The sequence below is a fragment of the Mytilus californianus genome, unplaced genomic scaffold, assembly GCF_021869535.1.
Source record: "Mytilus californianus isolate M0D057914Y unplaced genomic scaffold, xbMytCali1.0.p SCAF_6, whole genome shotgun sequence".
NCBI lineage: Eukaryota > Metazoa > Mollusca > Bivalvia > Mytilida > Mytilidae > Mytilus > Mytilus californianus.
The window spans coordinates 100543047-100567259 of NW_026262712.1; the positions used below are offsets into that span (position 1 = coordinate 100543047).

At 31.5% G+C, this 24213-nt stretch overlaps 1 protein-coding gene across 1 annotated transcript; it reads right to left on the bottom strand.

Moving 5' to 3' along the window:
* Nucleotides 1-590: 590 nt before the first annotated feature.
* Nucleotides 591-23591, bottom strand: LOC127706690 (uncharacterized). The gene is made up of 8 exons (XM_052211349.1): nucleotides 23532-23591; nucleotides 7923-8027; nucleotides 6397-6472; nucleotides 5779-5816; nucleotides 4228-4479; nucleotides 1691-1821; nucleotides 1267-1408; nucleotides 591-665 (listed from the first exon to the last, which is right to left on the bottom strand). Exons 1-8 carry the CDS (start codon nucleotides 23589-23591, stop codon nucleotides 591-593), a joined length of 879 nt encoding a protein of 292 aa, XP_052067309.1.
* Between the last annotated feature and the right edge of the window lie 622 nt (nucleotides 23592-24213).

Genomic DNA, 24213 nt, shown 5'->3' on the forward strand with positions numbered 1-24213 from the left:
GGGTAAATTTGTCTATTACATATTGATTGAATTGAAAAAGCAAAGGAAAGTACAATAACGTGACAATATGAATTTCCGTTTCAATGGTAGAAACTTGTACATATGAAATAGCGTAATAACGGAACACCAAAGACAAATAAATCATAAAAGTACGAAAATGAAAATGACCTGGTTGTAGATTTTACAGGAACAATTTCAAGAGAAATAACAAGTGATGTAACGGGTTGTTGAGTCTTGCACAGGTAGAGCAGGCTATATTAATTAAACAACCGACATATCGAAACAATCAAGAAAAATTGTGTGGAACAACTAGAAATACAGAAGGACGTTTTAGGTGTTGGTATCACAAATCGGATAAACATGAAAAAGGTGACATTACTGTGTAATAACAGTTCATGAATGATAAAAGATTTGTAAGCTATTTTTCTAGTTTTACAATTGTACAATTAAAAAAATACAAAACTGTTTACATTTTCACTTATTTAACTGAATAAACAACATGTATGCATACTATAACATAGTAAAGATCTGTGTATCGAACTTTTTTATATACAGTTTGTATCTTTAATAAGTAATGAAAAAAAGTTATTCTATTCAATAAAATCATATGTATGAGTAGCTTCTAAATAATGTTCAATCCCTTTGTAACATAATTCATAGTCATCCTGCAAAACAAAAAGATAATTCATGTTATCAACATTAAATATTTACTATTCGGACACACGATCTTTTACAAACACTCTGTGAATTTGGTGGCAGAGAAGAAGACACCCAAGTGCCATTAAAAATTCATAAGTATACTGACGTGTTTCATAGTAACAAATAAATGTATGTAAAGTTGTTCCCTTCAGACGTCTTTCATAGGGATTTGTGCTAGTTAGAAAATCAAATAGCATTTGTGCAGGACTATGCATTTATGTTATAGATATCAGGAAGACAAAAACAATTCTCAAAGTTTTTTTTTCCAAAATTTTAGATGTCTTTCAATCATCATCATCAGCACATTTTTTTTTTCTTTTGGTACAAAAAGTAACCTAAAAGTTGTTAATTATGTAAAGCATAATGATCATGATAATCTAAAGTGTTAACCAGCTATGAAGCGATAACTTCATTATCTACATGTATGTCATATTGTGGTACAATAATTATTGCGATATCAATACATGTGTACCTTTAATTAACAATATCTTAATAAAGTCATTTATAATAGAGCCGATATTGTACTTTGCACTTTAAGTAAAACATATACATTAATATACAACTCACAAAATTCTTGAAGAAACTTCTGTCGTTTTTATTCACAATCTTTGCATTTTCCAGAACACTGAAGGGGCTTCCAGTTTTTATTGCATAGATAACATTCAAACAGACTGTCAATACTCCACAAACCAAAATGTCAGCCATCTTACTGTGGAAGCAAAGTTGTATAAATTACTAAATAAAATGAAGAAATATATTAAGTTAACTTTTTTATGTTTTATTATAGATATATCATGAGTTTGAAATTATCTGCTATATGTGTATATCATTCCCTTGTAGCAACGATTACATGTTTGATGAAGTTCCCAGGGAGGTATTTAAAAAATAGCTTAAACTTCTGTACTCACAAGTTAACATTATTTTACAAATTGTTACACTGCAAAAGTGATGTTTGGAGCAAAAAAAAAAAAAAACACCAATGTCACCTTACCTATTAATTATCAGAACTGGCGCACCTCTCATTTCACTTGCTTTATCGAGGATAAAACATATTCCTTTTACAAGAGGAGATTCCCAAACATTTGTTTTAAAGATTTTAATCTGGCGCGTCGACTGTGTTGTCTGCAATGTAAAATTAAACTTTTAGTACGCTTCTACGTACATATCTGGTTTCTGAATACACCAGGTATACATTTTATTAAACATGATCCATGTTATCTCAAACTCTTTTATCTCGAAATTAACTTATTAATGTTTTCAGTCCGTTGATATTTTGAGAAACTGAGAGTCACTCGTTCAGGTGTCACACCACCACTCCACTATAACATATGTTAAATTAGCCCTACTTTAAATAAAAAAAAAGTGATGTTGGTGTTTACTTTAACGTGCAAACGAAGTTACCAGAATGAAACCTTTTCTGATTGCAATATATATTTTAATCATTTTGATTCCAAATTTTCTTGTGCACGACCTTGCAATATAAGTTTAGTGTTGATTGGCTCGATAGTTTTCTATGGAAGTTGTTCAGTATCCCAACCTGCTATGTTTAGTAGTTTAGGACTTCCCTAACTTTGTGTGTCGCTACAAAACTTTAAACATTGGTCGAAAATTGGTATGAATAAAGTTAATACATGTACAATTTAGGATTTACATGGTTTCCATGAAGTTAAGAGCTATTTTGTAGCTGTTTAATGAAAGTGCTTGTATTGATATTGGTAACATCTTTTCAAATCATTAATATTAACCCAGACATTTGTTTGCACGTAGTCAACTGGAACTTGATATGGAAGCAATATATTTAAGAATACTAATAAGTAACTAAGGATGTTTTTAGTTTGAAAATTGACCTTGGTTTAAGAGTAAACGGGGATCCTTAGTCTGCATCCTGTAAGATTGAGAAATTGTAAACAGGACAGTTTTGGAATAAACAAATATTTATTAAAAAAACTACATTTCGAAAATATAAAAAAAAAGGATACTTATTTTTTGAAAATTGACCTTCGTAATAAAAGAATTCTCAGACAAATTAATTTTAGAAAACGCTGGCTTACCATTAATTTTAATGAATAGTGAAGTGTATGAACTATATTATGTTTCTATGCAAAAGCAATTTTGAAATCTGACACACCAGATTTGCTTCGTTTGAGACGTTAATTCATTTTTGCAAAGAACTTTTAAAGCTTTTAAAGTGTCAAAAGTAAAATAACAAAAATACCGAACTCCGAGGAAATTTCAAAACGGAAAGTCCGTAATCAAATGGCAAAATCAAAAGCTCAAACACATCAAACGAATGGATAACAACTGTCATATTTCTGACTCGGTACAGGCATTTTTTATGTAGAAAATGGTGGATTAAACATGATTTTAAGCATATGTTTTACTTTATTTCATTGAACACTTTATCTGAAATAAAAGATATGTAAAGTTTAAAGACCATTACAAAATGCAAACAGTGATATTGAAAAAAACCTAGAAAATCATACACATAAACATTCAAAACCCGTCTTAAGTTACGTCTGTCGAAATAGTGGTAGTCAAATATTTTCATTTAAGAAAGTTGTAAACAAATAAAGGTAAAATAACCAACTTCATCCAAAGTCCTGACATCTTCATGGATGCCTCCCATGCGACTGTCATACAAGTGAAAGGTTCAGCTAGCTATAAAACCAGGTTTAATCCACTATTTTCTAGAGAAGAAAATGCCTGTACCAAGTCAGGAATATGACAGTTGTTATCCATTCGTTTAATGTGTTTGAGTTTTTGATTTTGTCTTTTGATTACGGACTTTCCGTTTTGGATTTTCCAAGGAGTTCGGTATTTTTGTTATTTTTTCCCAGTGACTAGTTGTCAATAATCTATTATTAATAGTACATACACATGTTACGTATTCATTGCTTTGAATCGCTTGATTTGAATTATGAAGATACACTTCTGATGGTTCAGAATTTGACAACGTTCAATTGGATGGAAAAAATGTAATCGATTGAATAGTTCAATAGTATCTTTACAAAAACCAATTTCGAAATGCAAGTTATTTTTTATTGTATCTATGTTTTTAGATATACTTTTAAATCAATTTACATTTTCTATCAAATTGTATAAACATAAAACTAATGTTCTACTCTCACCTTATTCTTTTTCGTATTTGACCTAAACTCAGGAGATTCATTATCAATACAAAAAAAAACAACTACCAGATTTCGATAAAAATCATCAGATGTACGACATCCTTTCTTTTGACTCTATATGACTGCATCTGTTGTACGAATTTACATGCCTTGTATAAATGTGCAGTTATAACATTCTAAAAAAATAATTTGTTCAGATTGTCTTCATACTATTGTATGTTTTGTTATATTGTTGGTAATTTCCTTTAGACTCTAATCTTGCGAAATATTGTTACGATCATGCTATTTTGTGATATGCTATAATTGTAATCTTCGGTATTGGTTAGAAACAATCATTAAGTAATAACAAATATAGCAGATTTATAATTTAACAAATAATACACTTTAGGCTATCCATTACCTTGTTATCCAGATTGAAAGTTAACAATTTGATGTTTTTATTCTTCCTCTCGACAGAATCCAAATATATCTCAAAGTTATTTATTCTAAAAACATCATCTATCGTGGGATAAAACTCTGTCACCTTTTCATTTTCTTTTACCAGGAGAATGATAGTTTCTATACAATGATCGTCAACTATAGTCCAGAATTGTTCAGCCAAATTCTTTTGTGGTACTTCTAACAATATGGATACTTTGTTATTATAAAGCACCTGTTGACAAAAGTAAACTATAATTATTTACATTACAATTTTTCAGTACTTTACAAATTACAATTGTATTGTTAGTTTTTATACTATATCTCACATTATTTTGCAATACCAAGTAGATTCGTTAGGTTGGACATTCTTTTACTCATTATTTAGAGGCAGATGTGAACACGTTTTGTGTTATACTTAAAAGTCATATCTGTCTTTAATGTTAACAAAATGATGAATATGTAACGGAATCGATAATTTTTATTATAAAATACGTGTTCATATATTTGTATTCAGCATAAATCCTTTGTGTTATCCAAATCTTCAGGAAATGTATTGATATTCAGTTATTGTCTTTCAGTACTCGGATTCGCCGATAGCTTTTGTCGGACGCAGTGACACAAACAAGACACCTTATGTTAAAAATTCAGCCATTGCACTGCGGTAGTACGAGGGGAAAACTACAAGGAAAAAGGAAACAAACGTTGAAAGAAGATATTATATAGTACGCCGATTACGAAAGAAAAATAATAATGAAATAAATTATTTCAAAACTGTCTTGACAAAAGTTAATTGACAATAGATACGCTACAGTAACTATAAAAATCATTTAAATGTCGCTCTATCATCTCACTTATTATACAAATGTTCACCATGCCCAATATTTATGATTATATTTTGATTGTTTATCATGTTCACATATTACTGTTTTGCATCAGTAAAAAGGAAATTCATGTATCAACAACATATAGTTTTTAAAGAAAAATCTATGGATTTGACATTGGAGATTTGGTCGTTTTAATTCACATTTAAGAACATTTTTCGCCGATTATATGTGCTTTCTATACAAACGTTCACCTATTTTAAAAGATTTCAATCAGTCATATTTTAGATATTAAAAGAGATTAATGCATTATTTATTTGATTTTAAGTTTTAGTTCAACGAGCAAAAGTTGTTTACAATTTAGTTTTTAAATCTTCAACATAGCCCATTTATTGTAACATGTTGAATTTAATTAATATGTCTGTGTTCTATACACATAGAATGTTCGTGAAATGCACTATTTTATATTAATAATTTACATCATTTTAAACTCAAATATAAATAGTCAAGGTTAGGATAAATGTATTGTATGTGGTAACTTTTCGTTATAAAACAATATTGTTGCTAAGAATAATATCGTTTATACATACAAACTTATATTTAAAATACAAACATTTCTAATTTCTAACATTTTTAGGTAAATGGATCAAAGAATTGAAGAAAAAAATATATTTGTGAACGAATTGGACAAAAGTTAAATTGTAACCTACATCAAGTGTTGAACTGTTTAAGTGAAGCTGGTTTACATCTGCAAGTTTTAAATAATTGTACTTTTACACATATACAAGAATGTAAATCAAAGTTTAGCCAAAAAGCAGATAGTTTCGATTGTTTTCATTAACCAGTATTATATCCATTCCAACATAACTAGATATATCATATAAAAAAGAAGATGTAGTATGATTGCCAATGAGACAACTCTTCATGCAGGTTACTCTATTGTTTATGATCGAAATGTTCATGTTAGACGCATGGAGACAGTAAAACTGTAACAGTTTTCTATAATGGTACAAATTGCAAAATGTAGCTTAGTTTTGGAAAAATTGCTTTTATAATAATATTCAAACTTCGAAACAAAAACTTGTTTCAGCTTTACACTTTCAACATAATAATAATTCGTGCTAATAAACTCATCATAGATACCAGGTTACCAAGTAGTACATATCATTCTTATTTTGATGAATTATAGCGCACATGGAAACCAATGGTTCAAAGACAGATTTGTTGATTTTCAATGAATTTAATTAAATTTTGTTATTATGTATTCTGTGTGTATAAAATTATTTATTCTATAATCAAAACAATGATTTTCACCATTATTTACGTACCTTGTCTTAATCCAGTGTCTACGATTTCGTACTGACTAGTTAATGGCTTGAGATCATCTGTTGAATCATTCAATAACTAAAATGAGATTATCAAATTATTATCATTACTTTTCAATAATTTCAAATTCGTGAATATCCATAAAATGATATTAAGTTCGAAGAAAGCGTGTTCCGTAAAAAATTCAGTTGCTAAATATTTTTCTTATCCGACTTTCAACAGAATATTTAACATCAGTGACTATTTTTATATAATGGTATGGATTGAACACGTATTGTATATTCAGATTTTATTTTCGACATCGTTCAATTAGTATACAAATAAGGAGGTATGGTACGATTGTAAATGACAAAAATACTGATGAAAGACAGACAACTATTACTTATTTAATTTTTGCTCAAAACACATAAGAGGGTAAAAAAAATCCTAAATTAAGGGCAATAACTCCTATAAAGAGTGACAGTCTACTAACTATATCGGCAAAATTTGACTAGTTAGTAGATCTTGTCTTGCTAATCAATTTTGCTTATTTAAGTTTCTATCTATGTAATATAAACTTTATCATATAAGGCACAATGCAAAAAATGGTAAAAATCTTTTTTAAAAGACAATAACTCCAATAAAGAGTCATCGTTTTTAAGATAAAAGGCAAAAATGAAAAAAAATGTAAAATTTGTCAATCAAGGGCAATTACTCCTATAAGAAATCGTCTGATAGTTTGACGTAAATGGACAATAGGTAGAACTCAACATTCTGAACATTTCTGCCCTGTCAGATTTAGTTTATTTATAACGGTTTTCAAAATAATATACAAAACTTGCATTTTACCCTTTTGTTCTATTTTGAGCCATGTCGGCCATCTTGGTTGGCGGGCGTAATTATCGGACACATTTTTTAAACTAGATACCTTAATGATGATTGTGGCCAAATTTGGTTAAATTTGGTACAGTTGTCTTAGAGGAGAAATTTTTGTAAAGGTCAACAGACGACGATGGACGACGACGGACGACGACGATGACGGACGACGACGATGACGGACAACGGACGACGACGATGACGGACGACGGACGACGGAAGCCAAGTGATGTGAAAAGCTCACTTGGTCCTTTGGGCCAGGTGTGCTAAAAATCAGTTGAAAAAGATTTAACTCATCACATTGGTACTAAATGCAAAAACTTATAACAACTGGAAACAAACACAAAAAAACAATTTAAGTTACTGAAAGCTAGTACATGACATTGATTCATCTCGTAGACTGTAAAAACACATAAACAAATAAAGTTAATGTTAAATGTTTTTGGCTGATCTTTTGTCTTTTGTGGGACTGTTTTATATATATAATTTCCATTGCACTTCATACTCTTCCTCTGTTGTTCCAACTATTGGTGCTCAGTTTTTTCTGGTGATTTAGAACAAAAGAGTACAACGTCTGCAGCCGCACATCTAACTTAAATATGCATAGTATTGCTTCGTTACGTTCTACTAAATATTTATGTTGCCAAATAAGGAAAGAACATCATACATGTACCTTAAATTCAGCTTTTTGACTCTTTTGAAAATACTCTTTATTTCGATATCGCTTAGTCAGGTCTGATACATCATATATTTCAACTAGGTGAGCCTCATCAATATACTGTTGTTTGTAAAATAATTTAAAATGAGATGCAAATATAAATAGATGATTCAAAGTATATGTGTCTTAATAAAGGTAGAAATTTTCATATTCAAGAAAAGTATCAATGAATGTATTGTAACCATAATCAACCAGAGTTAATGACAAGAAATGACATCTAAACATTATATTCTTAATTTGTGTTTGTCTGAATAGACATTATACTTCAGTACTTTTTAACTTAAGTGCATGGACATATTTGCATATACACACAACCTACAATGCATTTTTATCGTACTAAAATATGTTATTTTTAGGTGTTTTGACATCATATTAAGTCAGGTATCTCTTATAAGGGAGGGATAAAAGCAAAACTATACTATGTCTAGTAGTACTGCAACTGAGTGATTGTTTTTTTTTGTTGTTGCTTACAACACAGAGGTAAATATTTCATGCATATTCCTGCCGAGTAGGCAAACATTAACAATCTAAAGGGGAATTATCGTGCTTGTTTTAGTCTATTTGGCTTTGATTGTAAAATTGACACTTCGAAAGAAAATACAAAATTCCTATTCAGAAAAAAATACTTTCAAATACTAATAAACTAACGGATATGCATATATACCCGGATGCAGCTAGTACTGATGTTATCTTTATATGGAGATAGACAAATATCTTAAAGACAAGTTTTCATGATTAGGCTTGATAGATACTTGTAATTGAGAAGATTTATATGTCCATTATGGTTGCATTACCTATGAACATAAAAAATACCAATAAGTGGTCTGAGATTTTTAAAATATTTGTATATTGCAATTTGGATATATATATTAAGATTCTCAATCCACGTACTCAACGTGATATTGTCTCAAGATAAAATAGGACACGTTCGGTTCCGCACAAGCACAAATCTGATGTAACGATGGTAAGAGACAAATTACAAAAATATGGAATTACATAAATATGCCAAAGCCCCAACACTATATTATAAGTACAGAATTTAAATATAATATAATGTGCAAGGTTATGTGATTTGTCGAAAGAGTAAACTAGGGACCATTCTCACTATGTATTTACTGTCAAATTGAACGCCAGGAGAGAGACGTGTGTATAAGTGTTGGGTTAGGGTTAGGATTAGACTTTCAACTCATCATCTCACAATCTATGGGTTTTTGTTGTCATAATGAACCACCTTCATTTCAAAAAAAAGGACTTGTTCACTAACTAGGTGGATTATAATATTTGGTTGTCGTTTTTGGTAAATAAAAAACCCAAACCTTATTGTAATCATGAATGATTAACAAATTCGTTGGCAGAAATAGTAGAAATCACCTTGCAGCTATAGATTTTATATAGTTAACGTCTTCTGTTTGATTGGTCTAATTATTAAGTTTGTCTGTTATAACAAATTCATTAGTTTTCATTTGAAAGTTGTTGTTTTTTCAAGTAAGAGTTTCTTGACAAATCACTTATTCCGTTGATTGATAGCGTTTGATTTTGTCAATTTTTATTGAATTCCCCCTTTTTGAATTTCCCTTGGAGTTCGGTATTTTTGTTATACTTTTCTGATAACTACCCCAAAGTTATCTGACTTATTTTTTACAAATCTGCTTTTAATCAAAATTACTTCATTTAAATAAAACTCGATAAAAATTACACGCACATTTTCTATAGCAGTAACATCTATTTCACCGCTCTGTAGATCAGTTTGGTATGTATGATTGACATGTGTTTCTCCATAGATATGAGGTTTAACTGAAAATTTAAGAACTATTCTTTATGTACATTTTCTGTACAAAAATCTGTTTTTCTGTTTTCGAAATTGAGTCATTTAATTTCCTATGGAGCTTGGCCTATTCTAGATTATTGCTTTATTTTGCGTTATTATAGTTTCTTTTTGATTGGAGATTAAGAAAAACATAGTCCAATCTCCCAAAATCCAAAGACGATTGGAAAAGTTTTGTTTACCGATAATATGATTCTAAGAAAATAGATTAACAATATTTATGAGGAATTTTTATTCTTGTCATGAGGCTAGAGACAATCATCGTGATCAGTGAGATGTAATGAAGTTGTACACTAACTAACGAATTGAAAGGTTCTCAATCCACGTACTCAGCGTGATATTTTCTCAAGATAAAATAGGACACGTTCGGTTCTGATTAAAAAAGAACCGCACAAGCAAAAATCTAATGTAACGATGGTAAGAGACAAATTACAAAATTATGGAACTACATAAATATGCCAAAGCCCCAAAACTATATTATTAGTACAGAATTTAAAAAAAAACAAATGAGACAGCCGATGTTAATCGATGTAAAGCCATGATGACTAATCAAACTGATGTGACACTATTGGTTACCAAAGTGTGTTCGCATGATATAAAATGTTTTCTGTGTCTAATTTTTATAAACTGCACACAGACGTAATCGCTGAATAAGAATATTATATATCAAAGAAAACGTAAACACATTTATTTTATATACACTAATGATAAAGTTTCTGCTTTTTGCCAAGTGATTCATTGTATGTATTTATTTTGACATAATCAATTTAACGATCCAGAAACTAACCTTTCGTCATGTCAGTTATTTCATAATCCGGCTCCTTCTTTGAGTTGAACCACCTCCTTCGGGAAAACAGAAAGATATTTATAATTCACTTATGGTTGTGGTCCGTTATCTATTTCTCAAAAGAAGAGATGTTTCACCAAATTGCCATCATTTTATGTCCTTTAGCTTCTTATGTGTTCATGTATTAATAAATATTTAGCTTTCCAATGTTTGGGTTTGGGCGTTTCTGATGAAGGTGAACCCATAAAAGCGCCGCGGACACGCAGAATTCATCTAATGTTTTTGTTCAGCGGCAGATGGCTACAAAATTGTTATCATCATTTTGATTAATTTTTATATATTTCACCTCAAGGTGGCACGATAGTATTTCGAGTCCGATAGGGATAGTGAGAGCCTTTTTTAGAATTTTCAGCATTTTTAACACTACCCGAAAGCCCACATACACAGTGAACTGAAGTACTTTCATTCAAATATTCAGAAATACATTTGAATATATGTGAATAACCGCTTACTTGTTCTGCTATTTTTATGAAACTAAGGCCAATAGTGCTTTAATGTCTCTTATCATACAGCAAATACAATATTCAAACAAATATCTAAAAACTCACTTTCACCTGTATGTAACATTATTTCATATTTTTCTTCACTTGGTCCATCCCTCAGCGTGGGAAAATATGTTCAGTAGGTACTATATGGTTTGTCCAATCACAGCGTTAAGATACATCGACTGAAGTAGGGCACAGAAAGGAGTAACCTAAATTCAGAAATGTACATACTACCGTGCCACCTTAAAGTTTCAGAGACAAAGTGAATTAAAAGATCGGATACTTTTTTAAATGTGATTTATAATAAGAGTCGATAAGAAATAATGTGGCCAAATGTGCCACCTAATCACCATAACTGAGGAAGTTATAGGATATTTCAATATAATTATATTTCTGGAAAGGGTTTGCGGATGTTTTCATTTTAATTCAACTGTATTGTCCTGTGCGTTCCCATTGTAAAGATTTTGAGGTTGTCTCTATCAGCCCTACAGTGAAGTTAAAAGACTTTTAGCCTCCGAATTACACATGTTAAAGGAGAGAGAAAAAATACAATTTGACAAATCTAAAAGGGCATAAATGTACTTTTTGTGGACACGTTTTGTCCTATCAGCAAAATGAACGCCGTTATGTATGATATTTGTGGTTAGTTTTGGTAATACCCGCCTGTTTGATCTTTTGAGAAAACGAAATGCAAAAACGACGGAATGAACTATATAGGCCATAGCCATTTCGAGGGAGGAAATGACAGGTATTCTAAACGCTACAAAATAGAAAACAAAAAGCTTCAAATGTGACACGCATGAAGACTAAATATCTTTTCATATATATAACTAAAATAAGTATCAGTATAACAATGACCAAGACACTAATGACTGTTCCAACTGTTATTGGTATATTTCCTGATTGTTGTTCTGTAAATAAAGGGATATCGGTTGTAATTCCCTTAAGCGTGGTGGTCAATAAGATTTGAAGACGTATTTTATATTATTACACAAGTACTAAGTAATTATAGAATAACAAATCGAGGAATTCAAATATAGAAAAATATTCAACGAGTGACCAAACAACACATTAATTCACGAATGCGCGTAGCGCATGAGTTAATTATCAGTGTTATTCGGTCACGAGTTGAATTTTTTCGATATTTTAATTCTTTGATTTGTTATTCTTTTTATTACACTGACAATGGGCTTTTTAATAAATTTCAAGTAGAAAATGTAAGGAACAATATCTTAGTTTTACGCTTCACCATTTGCTTTGATGCGACATTATTGACAACGTCTTGACAAAACCCATTGATGTATGACGTCAGAGATTTCATATAAGAAATTATCGGTTATTATTTCACTGGGAAATCACGGTAATTCATGACAACCAATGTAATTATGTGTATTATTATTCAACAGAAAAAAATTATTTGGCGACAAACCCGTTGATGGTTATAATACTTAAACTGATATTACAGTGTAAACCTGTTTTATTGTATACTCAAAGATGAAGTCCGTTGCTGATGATTGAAGTAACTGCGGAACTTTCCTTTTTTTTTTTATTAAAATCGAGATTAAGCTGAGATATTATGTATGTTTCTGTCTCATATCAGAAACCTCGCCAGTGGTTATAGTTTAAATCAAATCAAAATAAAAAAAGACACATGGTCTAACGCCTAATAGAAAGAAAGAAACAAGCAACCACCCTCCATCAACTTAAACTATGTAAACTGTTTAGATAATCCAGTTTGAATAATTTATTTGAAGACAATCGCAGTGGTTGAGTGTTGTTTTTTTTTCAATTTCAATTTCTCATAGTTTTGAAATTTTGTATTTTCTTTACTCTTTTAATAACACTCACTATAGAAAGTAACACACACGCGACATTATTATCTACATTATAATTCAGTGATTAAAGATAAAACGTATACGCAAGGGAATGAAACTTATCTCTCTTCCTTTATAAAACAGACAATAAAGTCGTTAACAAGACTTCTTCAATGTAAAACATGCATTACGTACGTCAGATTCTAAAAATAACATATTTGTATCCTAGTATTTTTGATTGAAATTATTCATTTTTTTAAGAATTATATATTACAATATATATCATGATATGAAATGAATAAAGGAAGATCGTGTTACCTGAATTTGCAGATAGAAAACAGGAGATGTAATCATTATCTTCTCCTTTTAATTTGCAATCTGCACCACAGTTTGCAAATTTTGAAATCTACATGTAAATCAACATCACTGCATTCGTCAATTTATGCTTTGAAAGAGTTATACTTGAAACTTGAAGCATCGAAATTGAAATAAAGGATACAACAGAAATAGTTAAGCCTGCCTCATATCTTGACTTACATCTGGAAATTTACAATGATGGTCAGTTGAAAACAAAACATTATGACAACAGAGAAAGGAAAAAATAACAAAAAAACAAAGTTCCGAGGAAAATTCTAAACGGAAAGTCCCTAAGCAAATGGCAAAATCAAAAGCTCAAACACATCAAACGATTGGATAACAACTGTCATATTCCTTACTTGGTACAGGCATTTTCTTAGGTAGAAAATGGTGGACAAAACCTGGTTTTATAGCTAGCTAAACCTCTCACTTGTATGACAGTCGCATAAAATTACATTATATTGAATAAAGAAAGACAACAGTAGTATACCGCTGTTCTAAAGTCATAAATCGATTGAGACAAAAACAAATGCGGCTTACAAACTAAAACCGAGGGAAACACATCAACTATAAGAGGAAAACAACGAAACAACAGAAACACTGAAGTGAACAAAAAACAAACGACATTGCAACACACACAGAAACGAACTATAAGATAACAACTGCCATTTTCCTGACTTGGTACAGTACATTTTCAGAAAAAAAATGGTGGGTTGAACCTGGTTTTGTGGCTAGCGATGTGTGAACAAAACAAACAAACATAAAATGTAAAAATGTCAAAAATAGGGATACAGTAGTCAATATTGTGTTATAATCTTAATCACTATAAAAACAAGCAAAAATATCAACAAAGATAAACAAAGAGACATATAGACAAATCACCTTAGGAAAAACGAAAGACAAGAATACAAAAATTACCATAGCACAAAAACACAATGACGGGATGTACAAGTACCGAGCCACGCCAAATGGCAGCAACATTCCAGCAGCGCCTGCATACGGAGTAAGTATCCCCAATTGATACGATATTCTAGGGCTTGCATTTCCTTGATGGAGGGTTGCTACTCTCAAGGAAGCAATTAAACCACGAGTTCCAAGTGTTGAAGTAGAAATCATCCCTTCGTTAGTTTTACGGACGCCATCTCGAGTTGGTTGACCGTTATCGCAAATCCGTTTCACAGATGATAACGGATATGTTGTTAATGTCGTACATTATTGTGTAACTGCAACCCGTCCCATTTTCCCGAATGTCACTTACCGAATTAGACTTATTACCTGGTTTGTACTAAAATGAGCAACACAGCGGGTGCCAAATGTGGAGCAGGATCTTCTTACTTTTCCGAAGCAGCTAAGATCACTCCCAGTATTTGGTGGGGTTTGTGTTGCTCAGTCTTTAGTTTTCTATGTTATGTTTTGTGTACTATTGTTTTCCCTTTTTTTGAATATTTTCGTTAAAAAAAGCAGACTATACGAAGACTCGGACTTCTCTTAAACTGAGTTTTACTGTGCGTACTGTTGTACGTTTGTTTTTTCTACATTGGCTAGCGGTATAGGGGGAGGGTTGAGATCTCAAAAAAACATGTTTAACCCCGCCGCATTTTTGCGCCTGTCCCAAGTCAGGAGCCTCTGGCCTTTGTTAGTTTTGTATCATTTTTAATTTTAGTTTCTTTTGTATAATTTGGAGTTTAGTATGACGTCCATTATCACTGAACTAGTATACATAAAATTGAGAATGGAAATGGGGAATGTGTCAAAGAGACAACAACCCGACCATAGAACAGACAACAGCAGAAGGTCACCAACAGGTCTTCAATGCAGCGAGAAATTCCCGCACCCGGAGGCGTCCTTCAGCTGGCCCCTAAACAAATATATATACTAGTTCAGTGATAATGAAAGCCATACTAAATTCCAAATTGTACACAAGAAACTAAAATTAAAAATAATACGGGTGAACGAAACAAATAAACGGTTAATTAAGTACTAAAAAGGATATATTTGGTGCAAAGATGTGGAAATAATTTAATTTAAAAACACTGAAATTTATATCACTAGGTTACATTGATTTGTAACAAAATGCCGTTCTGCAAATTTTGATAAAAACATTCAAATATACATTTAAAAAAATACATTTCAAATCTATATATAAAAAATAAAATGAATTGAACGGGCATTAGCTGTCAAATTCATGTTCAGCGATTTGACTCAAATTCTCATATCTAATTTATAATATATTAAAACGTATATCTAAATTATATAAAGTTTATGATAAACAACTTGCAATGCATGGACTCGGTATTATGTATGAGCATTTAGTGTGTATTTTTAGATGACATATAATTAACCATCGAGGCGACCTCTGAAGACTGCCGACGGTCATATAACCCGATATAAACATAAATATAGGTATAAATAGATAGTGAAATCGTGCAATTGAATATTTCTAGGTCTGTTTGATTTCATATTATAGGTTAAACATGAATGTTAATCATCGTTTTTACCTGTATGAAAATGATTTTTTTTGTGGATCGAATCAGTCAATCAAATGGTTTAGCTTTGTTTCGCTTTCAATGATGACATTCTTTACCTTTTAATAACTGAACACGCCTAGTTCATGCGTAACCCATCTCTAGTTCAGGTGTTCACATAATTACGGATAAAATGAGGTCGAATTATTTACTTGCAAGTGAATAATTCATCAGCGATGTTTCTTAGCTTATTTTGACAAAATTGAACAAAACTGGCTGCTAAAAGCAAATTATTATTTCAATATTTCACTTTCATTAACGGTTGAATAAAAAATCATAATTTAACCTTTTTTCATATATCGTTGCTCATGTCTCTTTAAAACTAGTAACCATTTATCGAAATAATAAGCTGAATTTGTAATACAATATGCATGATATGTGTATTATTTAAGGGTAAGAAAGTTATAAATATATAAAAATGCATTGTAAAATGTCAACTGTTACTCAAATACGAGGCTTTCTAGAGAGATTATTGAAACAGTTAACCATTTAGAACAGTCTAACACACAGTTATTTTCCTTTATACATGTATATTGTAATTTATTTTATTAAGAAGAGTTAGTATTTAACTTTCATATATGTTTATCAGACACATACACAACTTCTGTGTAACTTTTTCAATTTCAATTAGAATGGCGCTCAATATCAATTCAGTACATATTTAACCTATTTCTATACTTGATCAACTGAATCAACCAATTGGCCAATTGTTGTTGCTATTTTGGAAATAAATGTTTTAATTGATTTGCCTATGAATTTAAATACGTATAATGTCTGACAATTAGGTTTAAGAGAAGATTATTTGTAATCACCTGCACATTTAGAAAGTGCGCATGAAAGGAGGTCAAATTCCTCTCCATGACATCTAGCGCCACCGTTTGCTTGTAAAGGATTGTTACAATATCGTCTCCTACTTTGTTGCCCAGTTCCACATGTCACGTTACAAGCTTCCCAAGAAGTCCAGGAAGACCATCCGCCATTGACTATTTAAAAAAAACACATTTCTGTTTTATCTTACATGTGCTTGATTAAAAAAATACTGTTTGCTAAGAATTGCAGTGGTTTTTTTTTAATTTCATAGTTCAATTAAAGTTGTCACAATAACGTCTCCTTCTTTGATTTCCAGTTCCACATGTAACGGTACAAGCTCCCCATGAATTCCAGGAGGACCATCCTCCATCAACTATTAAAAGAAAAACCACATTTTTGATCTAACATGCGCTTGATTTAAATAATTTCGTTTGCTTACAATTGCCGTGTTTCTCAATTTTTTTAAGGGTCAATTTTTTTTTTTATTATTCCAGGAATTTTATTTGTTGACCAATGGCGTAACACTTAGTGTTAAATATTACAGTTCGTGATTATAACAGTTCACGTTTAAAAGGAATACTCAAATATGAAATAGGAAATAATAGGAAAATTTAGTCACCTGGACATGCAGATCGTGTACAGGAGATGTAATCATATTGTTCTCCTTGACAAGAAGCTCCGTTGTTTGCTGGTGCAGGGCTAGTACAATACCGTGTCCTATTTTGTAGTCCAGTTCCACATGTAACAGGACAAGCTCCCCCAGAAATCCATGACGACCATCCGCCATCAACTTAAAATACAATATGTCAAATGAAATATTTCAATGAGCCATGGTATACTCACTTTTCATAATTTAGTTTAAATACGAGTGCGAGTGCGGGATTTGAACTCACAACCTCAGTTTGGACAGACTGGTGATGCAGTAGTTCGACTACTTTGACCAAACGGTCACCAAGGTCCTTATATATACTACATGTACATAAAATGTATATATGTTGTGTACAAGTTACCATTTTGTAAAAATTATAAGTTTGTACAAAAATTGTACAAATTATAATTTGTACAAAAAAATTGTACAAATTATATTTTGTATATTGACTTTGTACAAATTGTAATTTTACAAAAAGTGTTTGTACAAATTACGATTTGTACAATTTGTACAAAATTAGACTAAAATTCACTTATAACAATAGTTCATAATATGGATGTTGTTATAAAAAGCATAAATACACAGACACATAAAATTTATTCAATGACCACACAATAAACTTTATTTACAAAATACAACTAGACAAAGTGATTCCCCCGCACTCCTCTCTGAAGAAACTGTTTTATAACAAAGTCAATTTATGACTTTCTTTGAGATAATTTTATGTATGGGAGACACAAATGATGCCCCTGCAGATACAAAGTGTTATTTTAAAATACACAAACGTTGAGCACGGGAGCACATATGTATATGGTTCATAGTAGGAGGAGTTAAACGGAAGGGCTATGCACTTCTTATGCAAGTATATACTCCAAAAATGCCAACGTTCAACTATCTCCAAAAAGAGCAAATATTAATAAAAATCAGAACCATGACCACATGAACATCTTCAAAATATGTCCAAACAGCCAGTAAGGTGAAAACTTCGTAGCTTTCCTACTGTAGGAGAAGTTATCCGGAAATCCTATGCACCTCTTATGCAAGTAAATACTCAAAAAAACGACAAAGTTCAACTATCTCCCAAAAGAGAAAATATTAATAAAAATCAAAACCCTGACCGAATGCACACCATCAATATATGTACAAACAGCCAGCAAAGTGAAAATTTCCTAGCATTCAAACTGTAGGAGGAGTTATCTAGAAACGCTATGCACCTCTTATGCAAGTATATACTCCAAATATACACACCTTCAATATATGTACAAACACTCACTGGAGCCAATTTCTATTTTTCTATCAGAATAAACTGCCATGCATGTTTCAATTACATTTCCTGTCTCTATCTGGGTATTTTTGTATTTTGTAAATAAGGTTTATTGTATCAATGCTTTTTGTCGAGCCTGCGAAATTTATTTCGCAAAAGCAATACACAGCGATCCTGAATTCCGTCGTCGGCGTCGGCGGCGTCATCATTTAGGTTCAGTCTGTTGTTTAAGATTTTTTAGACATTAATAACTTTGTCAATTTTTTTATTTTTTTTTAATTCTGTATTTTACTGATAAATCGACTCACTTTTTAAGTCAACATTACACTTTTACACTGACAGAGGCAATTGCAGGCGAGACACAGGGTTCCGCGGAACCCCTTACGAATTTTGTTATAACATAATCCATAATATAAATAATTGTACAAGTTATAAGTGAATTTTAGTCAAATATTGTACAAATTACAAGCACTTTTTGTACAAATTACAATTTGTACAAAGTCAAAATACAAATTATAATTTGTACAATTTTTTTTGTATATGATAACTTGTACACAGCATACACATAACATACATACATCAGCTTCAATTTTCTTAAACTAACATAACGTAATATCTATGAATGAAACTATTCATTCACTAAAAAGAATTATTCATTACAATATATATATATATAAGTGCCTATAAATAGCAGCACATGACATACAAATCTATGGGAGTGTGGATTAATCAGTACAGAGATTAATTCAATTACACAAATAAAATTATAGATTGCCTAACAATGTAATTTTAACACACTATTTACTATCGTCAATGAATCGGAAGACACGTCCATTGATGCAAGAAGACACGTCTATGGATGCAAGATACTTGTATCTTGCATCCATTGACGTGTCTTCTTTATATACCAACATTCCACAAGACGAAGGAATAGCAGCGTGTGAAGAGGTATGGAACACTCGTAGTGAAAAAATCCTCTAACTGAGTGCCTTGTTACATTTCTGAAACTAGTGCTAGAGAACAACAACTTCTCTTTCAATGAAAAACATTATCTCCAGATAGACGGTACTAGTATGGGCACAAAAATGGCCCCGTCATAAGCCAACATATTTATGGGCCAACTTGGAAAACGCCTCTTGGCTAGTGCTCCATACCAGCCCTTATCATGGTTCCGATTCATTGACGATATTGATTTCAAATGGACAGATTCACAAGAACATCTTAATGAATTTCTAGGACACTGTAACTCTTTCCACCATTCAATAAAATTTACATATGAATCATCTATGGAGAAAATAAACTTCCTCGACACTACGAGTTACATCAAGAACGGAACCATTATAACGGACCTTCATACCAAACAAACGGACAAACATCAATTCCTTTCTCCTAAAAGTTGCCATCCTAAACACTGCTCCCGTGGCATCCCATTCAGCCAGGCATTGCGAATCAAGAGAATATGCTCTACTGAAAATACGCAAAATGCTAGACTTGGACAACTACGTAAACATCTAGTTGTTCGAGGATACAATAACAACATCATTGATAGCGCTTTCGAAAGAGCAAACAAAACTAGTCGCCAAGAACTTCTAGAGTACAAAGATAAGAATAAAGCAGCTAACAGAACACCCCTTGTACTCACTTACCATCCTGATTTTAAAAATGTGTCTTCCATTGTTCAGAAGCATTGGAAAATTATAGAAAATGATTCAAATCTTAAAAAAGTATTTTCCTCACCACCAGTCATGGCCTTCAGAAGACCTAAAAACATCCGTGACAAATTAGTGACATCTGTATTAGCAAAGCAGCCTACTCCATCTTCCGGTTGCTACAAACAATGTGGTCGAAGGCACTGCTTGTGTTGTAAAGCTGCCAATACAAGCAGTTCTTTCATCAGCTCCGTTACTAAACAAAATTATACCATCTACTCAAATTCCAACTGTAAAACGGAGAACTCAATGTATATATTAACATGTGACACATGTGGCATTCAGTATGTGGGAGAAACAATGAACAAATTTAATATTCGGCTCCAACAAAAACTGTCCTCTCACAAACGAAACATTCTTTTGATAATGTTACCTTCCAAATCATAGAAGTCAACACCGAGTGGGACACCACGGCGAGAAGGAGAAGAGAAAATTTTTGGATCCACCAACTCCACACTTTAGAACCTGATGGTCTTAACGAAAAAGATGAGAAAACATACAGGAAAGATAAAGAATAATTTAGTACACAGCATCGGCCTTTTTTATCCTGTAATATTGGCCAATGGACGTTGCTAACTTCAACTACCAATTTTGTAAAAATCTTGAACTTCATCCAAATTATGTATTATTTTCAAGGCAGCTTAATTCAAGTGCAACATATACATTGAGCTGCAAAAGTTTCTTATCATCTACATCCGATTTCACCTGATAGATGCACGCTTGATAAAGCTAGTTAGTCTAGCGAAATATTGCGTTTATTTTCATCATTTTGTAAATATTTTAAACATTCTTATATTTACATACTAAATAGTGTGTTAAAATTACATTGTTAGGCAATCTATATATATATATATATATATATATATATATATATATATATCATAATATAAAATAAATAAAGGAAGATCGTGTTACCCCGGCTTGCAGATGGTGAACAGGAAATGTAATCATTATTTTCTTCTGGACAATCTGCTCCACAATTTGATTGTTGAGGATTATTGCAAGAACGAATCCTTTTTTGTACCCATTTCCACATGATCCTGTACAAGGTTCTAAAGTTACCCAGGATGACCAAGCTCCATCAACTAAAAGTATATATAAAAATAAATTAGAAGTACTAAATTTTAATTTCCGACATACTTTTGAAAACAGGCTTACGATGTACGTTAAATATGCAGACATTAATTAGACTAACCAAGGTGTCTGTTTATAATACAATTTAATAATATTACTGTTCTTGATCCATATGGTACTATACAAGTACTCTTTATCATTGTGTCCCATATACCCTATTCAACCATCATTAAACAAATAAAAGCCATAAAGCGCTGAAAACATATTCGCGCCGTTAAGCTACATATTTGCCAGATTGACTAAAATCAAACATATTACTTTTCAAGAAAGGCTCACAACATCAGGTATTTGGACATTTTAGAATTTTCAGGTCATGGAAATGGTAATGTTAGGTTGCATTTCCAAAGAATATATTATTGCAAGAGTATATTAATGAACTAATAACCTTTAAATTTTACCGGCTAACGAGCAACATAGGATTGATTTTTTGTATAAACAAATTGATTATGATTTATATTCAACAAAGTGCAATTGACTATTCAAGGTCAATTTTGGTTTTCCTTATTTGTTCCAGTTCATCATGATGGCTTGGTGTGAAATAATCTTAAATAACATTGAGTTATATGATCTCCAAATGTCGAATCTTTCCAAGAAAATGGTAATTCTTCAAACTATTAATCCGTGCAAAATTAATTTCAAAATTAATAATTCCAATTACGACTCCAAGAAATGACCAACTATTGTTTGTGATTGTCAATGTTCAACTCCAAGAAAACCTGATACGACACATTTTTAATGTATGCAACTGGTAACTTTCGAAAGATGTAAAGTTGCTTCAGATAGTGATTTAAACTACGGTTGACGTTGGGTGATGAAAAGTCATATTTTTGTACTAGTGGATAAATGGATTCTACCATGTACTTAGGTTTTCTTAGGAATATATAAATACCTACTCCAATGTGCAAGCCAAATTACCGTTATGTAATTCTGATGAATTAAATAGAATTACACAACTATCCGTTTAAGGTAGCTTGGGGGTTTGACTTTTCGCACCGTCTACGCAGGAGGTTGCGTAATGAGATCGTAAGTCATGCTTATTGTCATTATTAGCCATTTCAACGAATTTTGATTATTAAAATAATCAATTTTATATAAATACATTAAAGATATTTCATTATTGAAATCTGCACTGCAATTTCCTAACTTTATGAAGTTTATTGTTGCAATTTTCATTGTTGCAAAAGCACTTCCGTTTTTTTTAAAGGAGGATGTTTTCTTGGCGCAGGAGAAGAGATAAAGACATGATAATTCATAATAATCGAACACGTTAACTTTATTTCATCAATACTGCTTATGAAGCAGTTTCACACTAGTCTCACACTGGAAAAGATTTTGTAAATATGAGAAAGATGGATGTAAACAAAAGGGGAAATACTGTAAAGTAAGTTTAAAAATCGTTTGCTAATGAACAAAATTCAGGTGCACAATAGAGCGGTTGATAACCCCAAAAAAATCATTTGCACGCATAAAATGAGCGGAAATGATTCAAAGCAAAATCCGTGAACCAAAAAACTGACACTTCCGAGTCTGAAGTATTATCATAGATTATAGTACTTTAATACTTGTGAAAGATATTTGACAATTTCTGGACCTAAGAGTTCAGCTGTGTTGTCTACATCTCCATAAGAGAAAGACCATTTGATAAATTTCTAGGGGAACATATCGTGAAGGTAGGAACTTTCTCATAATTTTCATTTTCACATGGTAATATCCACATGGAATATGTGAATTTGGGTCCTTTTTCCCTGACATAATAAAAATACAAATGAATGTTATTTGGCCAAGAACATGAATTTTTTAACACATCGTATGAAAGTCCAGCCATTATTGATCAGTAATGCACACTGTTAAAGTTTAGAACGTTTCCCTGTATGGACTCTTCAACATTTGTTTTAAAATTGAATCTTTTTATACAAAATTATTATACAAAACTACCTTCCCTATCTAGGGGTCCTTCATTTCTTTCCCTTCTAACTTGGTATACCATTTTCTCTATTTTTTATTTGTGTTTTTTTTTCGACTATTCTGTTTCTTCTGGTAGTCCAGCCATTATTGGTCAATCATGCACACCGTTAAAGTTTAGAACATTTCCCTGTATCAACATTTTTAAAAAAAATTAAGTCTCTTTATACAAAACTATTATACAAAACTACCTTCCCTATCTAGAGGGTCCTCCATTTCTTTCTCTTCTAACTGGTATACCATTTTCTCTATTCTTTATTTGTTTTCCGCATTATTCTGAATGTTTAATAATTTAACACCCCATTATTTTAAATTCCTTATTGTTTTGTTTTTTCTTCTCTTTTCTTTATTTATTGTGCACATTATACTATCCCCATCTAGACCCTCCTATTTGTTTCTGCAGAATCTTCTGAAAAAAGAAGCCTTTTTTTTACTTTCCAAGCAGGAACACCTGGCTCGTTATACTATTTCTTACATTTTTATGGCTTGTTAAACTTTTTCTTGAAATTGCTGCTGACCGATTAGCATTTGGTTATAATCCTTGGAACCAAGTATACATTCCTAATTATAATTGGCCTTTTTAAACTAGGCACATTTCAAACTGAATAGAATATTATAATACAAGTTTCATAACAATACATTTATTTCTTACTAAAAATTTGATCGGAAAAGAAAAACAGGAAATTGCCCTGATATAACTATACAAAAGAAGCTATGACACGATTTCTTTTCTGGAGCTGATGAATTAAATGACCGGTAACCTCAACTTTTTTATCTTTATTTTTAATAAACATATTGAAGAGATCAACAGCGCAAAATTTAAGAAAAATCTATCATTATTATTAGACGAACCCCATACCATTTT